The 12,629-nt window shown below is 43.1% G+C and overlaps 1 protein-coding gene across 3 annotated transcripts; it reads right to left on the reverse strand.

The window, feature by feature from the left end:
- Positions 1-373: 373 nt before the first annotated feature.
- On the reverse strand, positions 374-10,088 carry LOC144368385 (antigen-presenting glycoprotein CD1d-like). 3 transcript variants are annotated; one of them, XM_078027221.1, is made up of 6 exons: positions 4,063-10,088; positions 3,512-3,778; positions 2,964-3,242; positions 2,205-2,483; positions 1,184-1,286; positions 374-1,086 (listed from the first exon to the last, which is right to left on the reverse strand). In XM_078027221.1, exons 1-6 carry the CDS (start codon positions 4,121-4,123, stop codon positions 1,065-1,067), a joined length of 1,011 nt encoding a protein of 336 aa, XP_077883347.1. In that variant the 5' UTR covers positions 4,124-10,088; the 3' UTR covers positions 374-1,064. The 3 variants fall into 3 exon arrangements, with proteins under 3 accessions (XP_077883347.1, XP_077883348.1, XP_077883346.1); XM_078027222.1 differs by lacking the exon at positions 3,512-3,778 and having other exon boundaries at positions 4,063-10,087; XM_078027220.1 differs by lacking the exon at positions 4,063-10,088 and having other exon boundaries at positions 3,512-4,052.
- Positions 10,089-12,629: the final 2,541 nt, after the last annotated feature.

Below are 12,629 nucleotides of genomic sequence, written 5' to 3' on the forward strand. Positions count from 1 at the left end.
GACTCTGCGTAAATATTCAGAGCAGCTTCATTCCTGAAGGCACAGCATTATAAATCACCAAAGTTTGTGATTCCTTTAATCCGTAAGTATTAGATTGTGGGAAGGAACTATTGATAAATGGAACATGGATGAGTCTCAACACACACTGTGTCAAGTGAAGAACAGAAACATTCCATTCCATATATATCAAATTCTCAGACTGATAAAACAAAAAGAAGAAGTAGAATGTAGATCAACACAAACTCATGCTGGTATTAACAAGGAGAAATCACAGACTTTGGGAAACTGAAAAGTTTCTGTGAACTCTGGGAAGATGGGAAAGAAGTTATGTGGGTGTAGATATTAGTATGATTCATTGAACTATAGGAACCCCTTCTTGTATTCAAATTATTTTATTCAAGTTTGTTTGTTAGCAACACTAATAAGATTTTTATAAGGAGGGTGCTCAGGAGAACAGAAATATGTCAGTTCTTCATGATTCAGAAAATTTTTCGTGGTAAACTGGTGTTGAAAATGGATCTTGAAGAAGGGAAAAGAGACATGATCTGGGTGCACCCGAGATGGGACCAGTCAGCAATGCTTGTTTATCACAAAGAATATTCTGTCCAAAGACAAGTTAACTTTTTAAATCACCTGTCACATAAAATTCTAGATTTCCAGTTTTCACGAGAAACATAGGCTGCAATCAGGCCAGTTTGAGCACTTGACAGCTGGCCACTGCAGCTACCACCTTTGCAAAGGACATGTTTTTCTAGCTCAGGGCAGACCCTGTCACTCCATGGCCAACCAGGGCACTGCTACCCCAGCCCTTACCTGCTCATTGCCAGCAGGTCATCAGAGGAGTTGGGGCTCCTGTTTCTACAGAATCACTTGGGCTTAAAAACTTGTCATACAAGGGAAAGGACTCGAACTCTTCAGATAAACATTGAAAGGATGTGGATGACCCTTTTCTTTGTTACTTCTCCAGGTTAACTCTCCATTCATCCGCCATTCCCAAGCAGGCAAAGACTGCAGTTCTGGGGACCTGAGGTCTTGGGCTCCAGACAGGCAGGTAACCAGAAGACTCACAAGATGTCTTCATAGGAGCTGTGAGGGAAGAGAAAGGGAGACACCATTCAGGAAACAGGAACAGGGGGTGGAGGAGAGAGAGGGAGGGAAGGAGCAGATGGAAGGGGAGACTCACCGGTGTCTCCTGATCCAATAGAAGCCTAGAATGAGCACAAAGAGCAGCACCAGGCAAGCCAGTACCACCAGGATGACCAAGCCCACAGAGGTGTGGCTCCCACCTGCAGGGGACACAGGATGTGTGTAAGCCCTGGATGCCACCCTGTATCAAGTTCCCTGGTCTGGCACATGTGAGGGGGCCAGGCACTGACTTTTTCCTCCCCCTATTTAGAGCATCAACTTCTATTCCTCAGAAGTTTAGACTCTCCACCTTTTCACAGGGTCTAGGCACCTGCACTACAGTTCATTTCACTATATAATAACTTAGCGAACAGGTGAAGCTATGTAGCCAGGCAGATCTGAATCTATATTCAGCTCTTCCACCTTCTATGATTCTCTGGGTAGTTAACCTAACTCAGCCTCAATTTCCTCATTTGTAAAATAGAATAACAGTAACTACTTCAAAGGGGAGTGATGATGCTCAGGTAAAGCAATGGATGCAGAGTGGCCACGCCCCCACGCAGGAAGCACTCAGTAAACCACAGCTCTCCTTGTTAACCTGCTTTTCATAAGTCCCTGATCCCCATTCTGCTGGGAAATGAGTTTCCCAGAATTCTGTTTTCATTTTATATGCAGTACTGATTTTTGAACCCTAGAGTCTGGGACAAACCACTGAGCTGTATCCCAAGCACTTATCTTTTATTTTGAGACAAGGTCTCCGTAATTTGGCTAGGCTGGCCAACTACTTGGAATTCTCCTGCATCAGCCTCCCCAGCAGCTGGGAATGCAGATGAGTGCTGCCATGCCCAGCTTCCAGGGATTCATTATTTGCCAACAACTTCCAGATCTCTAAGATTATCAATCCCATTTCATCTTGTATTAATACATCTGATCTCAGTCCTAATTTCCTCTTTATTGTGTCTGGAATCCATCCTTCTAGCCCTCCTAGTTGGTGTACCAACTCCATCCTTCACAGTCTCTTGCTCTATGCTTGAGAACCACCTGCCTCCATTTCCAACACAGCCCCAGCCCTTTCTCACCCCAGTAGAGGATGAGGTCCTGCCCTCCTAGGCTGCTGTGCTTCACCCTGCAGGCCAGGCCAGCCGCTTCCCCAGCTGCCACATCCAGGGTTGCTTGGAGATGCCACGTCTCATCAGCATTGGGCAGGATGTCACCTCTCAGAGTGCCCTGCTGCTCCTGTTCACCTCGCATCCACATCACCCACACGGGCTTTGGGTAGAAGCCAGACACGTGGCACACCAGCAGCAGACGTCCAGGCCCAGGACTGGGGCCACTGGACAGCCAGGCCTCGGGCTTCACTGTATCCAATAAGGGATGAGGAAAGCATAAGGTGGGACCTCTGCATCAGAGGTCCCAGGCCTCCTCCCAGGTTCCTGCTCCACAAATGTCCACTTCTGGAGGTGAAGTCTCCAGGTAGCTCTGATCCCTTTGTGTCACCTTGCCCAGGAGTCCCATCCCTCATCTCCTTCCCCTCCCCTGATCCCAGTGCCCTATAAATGCCTCACCTCCCTACTCTAACACCCTGAGCTCAGCTGGAGCACACAGCATGTCTCAAACATTGTCTGAATCAATTCTGACCCACAGTCTTGATTTAATTCAACTCATGGAACCCAGCAGGTACTCAGTGACACTGGGTGATGTCAACAAATACCCTCATGCCTTATCCATCCCCTCTATGTCTTGCTCTTTGTCTGATGCTTAAAGGAAAGCAAACCCTGGGATGGCAAAACCTACTTGAAGCCTAAAAGTAGGATAGATGGAGAGGACAGAAGGCTGACCTTGCTTCTCCAGTTCTGACTTCCCTGTCTCTAGGAGGCCATTCACAAATTGGGGGCAGATGTCACTGAGGAGCCACTGCATTGTTTCCTTTGTCCCTTTGTCCTGGTTGAGCACTTTGATGACCAAATCTACCCACTGGGGGGCCTGTGGGGCAGGCTCCCAGGCAATTCCCTGGAAACTCAGGATATGTTCTCCTTGATGTGCTACATGGAGAAAGTGTTCTGAGTCGTTCCCAGGGTGCACCTCACAGCCACCAGACAGCTGCAGCTCCATGGGATCTGTGGAGAGAAACGTGCAAAACTCAAATGAGCTTTAAAGGATTGAAAGGGATGAAGGAGAAGAGACTGGTACTGGGGTTACACAGCGGACCCACAGCGGAAGGAAGTGAGAGTGGGTGGCCTGATGCCTGAAACTGGGGCCCGGCCAGGCAGAAGTGCAAGTCCTCAGAGGGGGAGAAAGCAGACAATCTCATCCCACTCTCCCAGCAGGACTTCCATGTCCATTCTCTCACTGTGGTACCTGTCCTGAATCCATTCGCTCAACTCACACTCTAAGGACAGCATTTTGGCGAATTCCTGTATGTCCCTGGTGAAGCTGCTTCGAAAAACCCGAAATGTATTCTGCAGGTGGACCCACTGCTGGCTGCTGAAGGTGCCCTGGGCCCAGGGCTTCACAAATCTGATGGTGTCAGAGGCATTGCTCCAACTGTGCGTCTGCAGCTCCCCCAACCAGGCCAAGGCATCAGTGCGCATCCAGCTGCTGTTAGTGAAGGAGGAGATCTGGAGATAGCGGAAGAGGACACTCCTTCGCAGGACTGGGAAAAACGAAGACTGGGTAAGTACAGCCCACGGAGCAGAGAGCACAGGGAGAGGAAGGAACAACAGCAGAAGGTGAGTCCAGGAAGGACAGCTGGGGTGCGCTGACCCTGAGCCACACCGCGCCAGGAGCCAGAGACCCTGCGATCTCTGGTGCATTTGTGCGCTCCGGGATCCGTGGCCCAGGGCTCATCCCAGCTCCCTGGGAGCCTTTCCCTAAGTCCCAAGCCCGCTCCCTCTTCCGCCCTTTAGCGCCAGTACGCGGGCACCCTGGGCCACTCACCCTCAGAGCTTCCCCACGCCTGGGGGAGCACCCACAACAGCAGGAACCACATGCACCCCATGCCGCAGAGTCTGGGACCTTGCGGGCTCCGCCCTTCCCGTGGCGCTGCCCTGCACGCCCCGCCCCCAGCAGCCTCCAGTGCTCTGCTTTTGGAGGGGACCCCAGGCAAGTCCCAGGCGCAGCTCAGGCAGTCGCCCAGCTCCTGCTGGGGTGCGTTTTACTCTTCTGCTGGACTGTCCCCCTCGCCGCTAGCGGTTCCATCTGCAAGGAGTCCCCAAGCTGTGGCTCACTTCACTGGGTTTCACAATCAACTCACTTTCTCAGGATCTGTCCCAATGCAAAAGGAATAGGAAACAGCACATGCGACACTTTGCAACTGTTATCTAACTGTTAAAAGAGGACATTAGGTGTATCTGTGTTACGACTGCCATAGTGCCAATATATATATATATGAAAGAATTTGGTTTAGTGGTGAGGATCGCCAGGTGGAGAGACTCCGGGTGATTTTTATTTGTTTTACACTTTTAAGTCTTTAAAAAAAAATCTACAACTGAATCTATTACATTGTCCATAAACTACCACATTAAAACCAATTTTCTCAGTGTCCTGAGGTAGGATAAAAGACATAGGATAGGTACAAAGGAGACAGGGGATAAAAATCAAGAGTGGCCTGGATTTAAGGTTCAGATTTAAAGTCCACTTTCACCCTGGATTAAAAGTGCAGATTTCAAAGTCTCTTTCACATACTCTGATTAGAAACAGCACTGTCCCAGCAGTTGTTAGTCCTCACCCACAGCTCCTTAAATAACTTCTTTCCTGACCTGGACCCACAAGAAAAAAACGGATCTGAGAAATGCCTTTGCTCAACAAGTAGATATTCTTACAACTCATACACTGAGAGTTGATTATGTCATCTATATGTCATACTCTGCATCAAACCCTCAATGTTACACCAGTGTAGTAATATTCAAGTTCACATGCAGAACAATGAACTCCCCCTCCCCGGGGGGGGGGGGGGATTGCAAAAAGCGATTTTTCTTCAAAAATAAATCAGAAAAGAAAATGACGCCTACTGGGTAATTGTTAATCCTTCCACTTACTGTCACAAAGCAGGAGGAAACCACCCTCTTAGATCATGTCCCTGTACTACAGATGTTTCATATGTAAATACTCCTGGCTGAGATGTAGCTAGCACATTCTTCACCAGCACCTATACTCTACCCTGTCAGAGTGTGTACTGCTTTCTTTCTCAAAATAAAATCAAGGGCTGGGGGTGTGGCTCAAGCGGTAACGCGCTCACCTGGCATGCGCGGAGTGCTGGGTTCGATCCTCAGCACCACATAAAAATAAAATAAAGATGTTATGTGCACTGAAAACTAAAAAAAATAAAATTAAATTAAAATTAAATAAAGTCAATCTGTGCCTCCCTTCAACCCGTCCTTCAACTCTATTTTGCCTTGACATCAAGGAACCTCAGGATCTGCGTCACTTTCTTTTGGGGCCCCTCCTCAGACCCGCATCCTTGTGAGAGTAGATCGAGGGAACTGCATTAGGTTGAATAAGATTCTTCCGAGTACACATATCCCATGTCATTTTTTTTTTTTTGCATGTCACTTTATTGTGTTTCCCAGATAACATTTATGGCAAGCTTGCACAGATCAATCAGCCCCTTTTTTCCACCAGCTCCCATGATCATAAGTAGTTTTAAGCAATGAAGTAATTTCAATTAATCGGTGTACATTTTAGAGACACGATATCACACACTTAATGAATTATAGTGCAGTATAAAGATAAGAAACCAATTATAGTGCAGTATAAAGATCACTTGATCACAATGCTCTGAAACCCAAACAGCAATATTCCTGGTCATGCCAGTACCCCTGCATTGCCCTCCGCCCCTCACCCCTCCTGCCTGTCCTTCTCCACCTACTTGGCTTCCTGTCCTGCCTTCCTGCTCCCTCCCTCTCCTAATATGAGCCTCTGTTCTAAAGACAAGACATAAGATTCAAATGTGTCTGTGAACCCCGAGGGACAAATACCCACCTCTCACAATGAAAACAAGAAATTGTGACAGACACAGTGGCTTGGAGTCCTGATCCCCTGGACAGTGATCCCTTCTTTAATCAGTCAGAGCCTCAGCACATCCTGACACCCCTCTCCCCCATCTTTTGACCCACCCACTACCAGCGAGGCTCCACTTTACATAGCTCTTAAATGGCTCTCTTTCTCCACCTTCCACCTTCATCACCACCCTAATGTTTTGCCGAGTGCCTGGAAACAGCTGTCTTAGGTAGGAGAGCAAAACTCAATGGCATGGCCCACAAGAGCACGTGGCCCTCCCCTGCTCAACCTTTGAACATATCATCTTGCACCTCAGTCTCACTTCATGATGATACGCTTTCAGTTTTTCTCCTATGCACAGCATCTTCCTGCCAAAAGCCTCTGCACAAAGAGTTCACTCAGTTTGGGGAACTTGGTCCCCTCTGCTCCCCTCACCAGCTTCCTGTTATTTCCACTCTGACCTCAGGCTCTGAGGTCAATTTCTCAGGGGAGTCTTCTGAGCCTCCCAGACTGTGAGCAAAGGCAGGAGAACTAGGCCAGCCCCACCTGCACCCCTTGCTCACTAACTTGCTTTGCAAACCTTTCTCCCAGCACCTGCAGAGCCTGTCATTATAGAAACATTCCTGTGTGTGTCTCTTGCTGTGTGCTCTTGTCAATCAGCTGGAGGGACAGCACACGTAAGGATCATATCTCTGGCTCCACTTCCTCCCATCTGACCACATGAATACTTCCCTTCCTCCCATGCCCCTGTGTCCCTAGAGAACAAGCATCTGCCCCTCACTCTGAGCTGGGATCCCGGAGATCGCCCTAACCCACCTACCTTACTATAAGGAATGTCCCAAAACAGTTCGAAAGAACACAGAAAATTTATCTGTGTAACAAATGGAGGACTAAGTGATTAAATAAAAGTTCGAAATAGCCCAAATAGTGGATGGGAAGGAAACCGTGGGCAGAGACGTGAAAAGAAAAGCAGTTGTGTGGATCATGGTACAACACCTAACTTCATTCTCCAAATTTACAAGCTCCATTTAAAAACTTGAAGAGTTCTATTAAATTTATCTGCATGTCAAACTTTTAGTGCAAAATTCTCTCATATTTAAAGACAAGAATGTGGGTTGTTTTTGTTTTTATTTGGTTTGGTTGTTCTTGTTTTGCTTTGTTTTGTTGGTTTTTTTTTAATCAATAATTCCTAGCTGCATAGCCTCAGATCCAGTTATGGCTATCTGGACTTATGGAAATATTTTTTTTTCCAAAGGTAGGTAGAGTCAGATACTTTTTGGCTATTACAACTTCCACAACTTTCTTCTGAAACCAGGGAGATGCAGTATCACCATCTATCCTAGCTGGCGACCTAATGCTGGGTTCACAAAATCTGACTATTCCAATAACTTAAGAAAACTGACAAAGAAAGCACACAGACACACAGAAGTACCTTTTCAAAATCCAAGATGGCTCTCGACCTTAAGGATCCGTGGAAAGAGAGAGAGCTACTGGAATTTTTCATTCTTATATGGGGGACACACAAGGGGAGGGTCCATGCATTCTATCTTCAAAAGGGCAAAGGGGTAGGATTACAAAGGAACAGGTGAGTATAACTCAACCCCCAGGGGTGACAGATGATGCCTACTCCTGGGGCACGCCCTGTCATCCAAACTGGAGTAACACCCACATTACTTTGACCTGGTGCTACCCTGCCAGACTGAGTGCAGTAATTGTTCAGAACCTATGCATTAGGACTTAAAGGCATCTGCATCCAGGGCAGCTCCCAACAATGCAGTAATTTGTTACCTAGAAATAATCTCTGGTTTTAAAAGTTGTATTAACCTGTATTAATAATACATATTAATGAAGTTCAGTATGATACTATCACAAATGCAAACAGCATGCCCTGACTATCCAAGCTCCATTCAGCCCCTTCCCCCACACACACCATTCCCAACCTCTACTAATCAGTATTTTACCTTCATGTTAACGTATTTTACTTTCCACCTGTGAAAGAGAATATGCATTACTTGTCTTTCTATACCTGAGCTTGTTTTGCTCCATGTGACTTCCTCCAGTTCCTTCCATTTCACTGCAAATGACAGGATCCCATTCTTATTTATGGTTGAACAATACTCCATTGTATGTGTAGCACATTTTCCCATCCTTTCTTCTACTGATTGTCAAATAGGCTAATTCCACATGTTAGCCACTATGCGTGTTGCTGCAATAATCATGAGTATGCACATAACTTTTTGGTATGTCTATTTCATTTCCTTTGGATATATACCCCGGAATGGGACAACTAAATCATATGGTAGATCTAGTTTTAGTGTTTGGATGAAATGCCATACTGTTTTCTATAGTAGCTATTCTAATTTACATTTCCATCACAGTGAATAAGAGTTCGATTTTCCTCAACAAACTTGCCAGCATTTCTTTCTTTCTTTCTTTCTTTTTTTCTTTGTTTTTGGATGTAGCCATTCTGAGAGGAGGTTGTGTTATAATTTTTATTTGCATTTTTCTGATGGATCATGTTGTTGAGCACAGTTTGGACCATTTACATGTCTTCTTTTGAGAAGTATCTATTAAGATCATTTGTTCTTTTTTAACTGAATTCCATATTAATGAATATTAATATTAATACCACGTCAATATTAATGAATCTCACTATTTTCTTTCAATGGCTGCCCATTGTCCTGTGGTTTGCCTGATAACAGAGACTGCTAGTTGCCTCCCCAAATTCATTAGTTATAAAATTCATTTTTTCAAAACTAAGATTTTATCTCACTCCAGTCACAATGGCAAATATTAAGAATACAAGTAACAATAAATGTTGGCGAGGATGTTGGGCGTAAGTTACACTCACGCATTGCTGGTGGAACTGCAAACTGCAAACTGTGAGTGTTGTGACTGTCATAGAAAGCAGTATGGAGATTCCTCAGACAACTTGGAATGGAACCACCATTTGACTTAGCTATCCCACTCCCTGGTTAGTAACCAAAGGACTTAAAATCAGTATACTTCAGTGTCACAGCCACACCAATGTTAATAGCAGCTTATTTCACAATAGGTAAACTATAGAAACCAACCTAGATGCCCTTCAACAGATGAATGGATAAAGAAACTGTGGTATATATACACACTGGAATACTATTCAGCCTTAAAGAAGAATGAAATTATGGCATTTTCAGGTAAATGCCATGGAACCATATAATATCATGCTAAGCTAAATAAGCAAATCCCAAAAAACAAAGAACAAATGTTTTATCTGATATGTGGTTGCTTCTTTACAATAAGGGGTGAATGGACTAGGGAAAAATGGAGGCACTTTGGATTAGCCAGAGAGAAGTGAAGGGAGTGGAGGGGTACAGGACAGGAATGATAGTAGAATGAATCAGACATTATTACCTATGTGCATACATGATTACATGACGAGTGTGATTCCACATCATGTACAACCAGAAGAATGAGAAGCTATTTTCCATTTATGTACGATGTGTCAAAATGCATTCTATTTTCATGTATAACCAATTAGAACAAATTTTTAAAACGGAAAAAAAATATATAAATAAAACCTCATTTTTGGATTAGCATATTATCACCAAATTAAATATTATATATCCCAGCCCCTCCTGAGATAGATACTAGCCTATGACTATTTCAGACCAAAAGCATGTTTGCGCTGTTTGTGTCCCGCTTCTAATAACTCACATTAAAAGTGGAAATGGAATGATCTTTCATGATAGCAGAAGCCCTCATGATGGATTAAACTTCATGTTGAGGCATAACTGTAACTAACAGAGCACTGAGCTTGAAGAAGCCTGGCTCCCTAGAAAGCCCACGGAGCTAGCCTCTGAGTACCACCTCTGGACTGCCATTATGTGTATGAAAGAGAAACTCAGTATATTTAAGATCCTGTTATTAAAGAGAAACTTTAGTATATTTAAGATCCTGTTATTGGGTCTGTTTCTGATATAATTAGGACTAGGTGCAGAAACACCACCTAGTCCTAAATTAATGCCTATTTCCATTATTTTTGCCATTATAAAACACATGCATACGTGCATACACAAAGAGTTGCAACATTCATCTTTGGACATATATCCTCAAATCCTGGTGCTTTACCTTCAATATGATGTGTTTCCAAATATACAATTTTCCATCTGAGGGATCAGAGAATTTTGCCAAATAGCTTTCCAAAGTCCTGTTTAAAAAGCCATGTATTGTCCCTCTTCAGTATTGTCAATTTAATAAATTAAAATGAACATCCCACTTAACATTTTAATTTTCAAAATACTATGACTGCTAATGAGGATGATCATCTTACCTTATGTTTATTAGCCATTTGGAATTTTTCTGCATGAGTTATCTTTTCATTCTTTGTCCATTTCTTGTTTTCAGTTTGCATTTTGTCTTATAAGTTTGAAAGAAACCATGTCACTGATAAGATTAACTAGCACTGTCATTTCCCATATAGATATTTTTGCCCAAACTATAGTTGAGTTATACCATCTATTGCTTTTCATTTTTGCATTTTTTAAAAATACATTTATAAATTTTATAGAATAGGTTCTGAGTTCCTATTTTGGAATGTGTGTATTATATGTGTACTTGGAACTTTCAAGTCTTTAATACATCTGGAATTACTTACATTTACACTATAATGTAAGCGTTCCTATATTGCTTCTTTTTTAGTTCTTGTTGTTCTTGTTGTTGATGTTGTTTTGTTTTTGTTTTGTTTTGGTACCAGGGATTGAACTCAGGGGCACTCAACCACTGAGCCACATCCCCAGCACTGTTTCATATTTTATTTAGAGATAGGGTCTTACTGAGTTGCTTAGCACCTGGCTTTTGCTAAGGCTGGCTTAGAACTCTTGATCCTCCTGTCTCAGCCTCCCAAGCCGCTGGGATTATAGGCATTTTCCACTATTCCTGGCCATTTTCTTTTTTATAAATTAATATTTTATTATTGTATACAATCACATGTCAGTTTGGTGGGTGTTTAGTCTCCATACTTCATACTTTGTAAAAGTAGAAGAAAGTTTAATTTTGATTATTTTAATGGAAATAAAACTTATTGTTTTCTCTATTTTTAGTTAGGTATAAGTACTTATTTGGGGATATTGATGATTTTATTTAAAAAGTATACATAGTAAACACACACAAAAGATTGTTTTACAGACCTTAACAACATACGGATGCTGCCCTGACTTTTATTTTAGAAACTGCCATGACATTATTTGAACTACATAACATTAAAATCTCTTTACATAAAAGCAATGATTTCCTTACTATGTAAAGAGCTTCTAAAAATGAATAAAAATAAGGTGGATAAACAACATAAAAGAGTTGAAACAACTGAAATAAATAAGACTAACATGCAACCCAATGGAAAATGGTAGAAGGCAAGAAAAGTGTTCACATAAAAACAATATTTTGGTTAATAAATGCATCTCAAAATATTCAACCTACGTTAAATCAAGAACCAATATAGTATGTTAACCTATCACTTAAATTTAAAGGACATTTTCATAGGACCTACATTTCATTTGCCCTCAGATTAAAATAAACACTTTAGAAAGCTCAAAAGTTGGTCTCAATGCGTTTCATAAAGAGGACAATGTGGGGAGCCACTCTGAATGACCCACACCCTCCAGTCCTGAAGAGGAGGCTCTGGCCAGTCATTACATGGTGACTTGGCTGTTGCCCAGCTTGTGTGTGTTCAGGTGTAGGCGTGACCCCTGGGGTTGAGTTACACTCACCTGTCCATTGTAACCCTGCCCCTTGCGGCCTTTTTTGGATGAAACTTTCTAAGAACAAGCGTCCTCCACCCATAAAAGCCCACTTCTGAACATGCTCCCTCTCTCTCGCGACTTTCTCTCGCTCTCCCTTTTGGGGACCCTGAGGCCGAGAGTGGAGAAGCCGTCCTAAAGCTTGCATAAAGGTGATTTGTGTCGGTGTTTTATTTGGTGTCCCTGCAAATTCACAGGAGCGACCCTAAGTTCAGCTGCCCGAGCAGGTTGGGGACGGCAGTACAAGTGTTTTCCCCTTTCTTTTCTTTTATCTTCAGGATGTGATTTTTCTCTTTGGCTTCTTCACGTTTTTCTCTCCAGATGCAGTGTTGGCTGTGTCTGCAACAAATTTTCTGCCACACATTGTTGAAAACAAGCTGTTGAAGGATATGTATGCAGCTTCACAGAAGAAGAGTTCCATGCGTGTGAATCATAAAGGCATTTGTCATTAAGCTCTTAGGTTTAAGTGCTGTATTTTCAGTCATCAACATTCTTAGAAAAGAGCTGCCCAGATGAATTGTGAAAGCTATTATTTGCTCCCAAGCACCAGCCAACCAGGGAACAAAGAGAGGAGTAGGAATGGGGTGGAGGCATTTCAATGAGTTAGGTTATCATCATTTTAAATATATTCTAATTACTAAAAATATTTTTTACCTTTTCCATGGAATTAACCAATGTTGCCTTTTTTAACTTGATCATAAAATTTTAGATATCAATAGTCATGCTTCT

This window comes from Ictidomys tridecemlineatus, chromosome 11, assembly GCF_052094955.1.
Source record: "Ictidomys tridecemlineatus isolate mIctTri1 chromosome 11, mIctTri1.hap1, whole genome shotgun sequence".
Lineage (NCBI taxonomy): Eukaryota > Metazoa > Chordata > Mammalia > Rodentia > Sciuridae > Ictidomys > Ictidomys tridecemlineatus.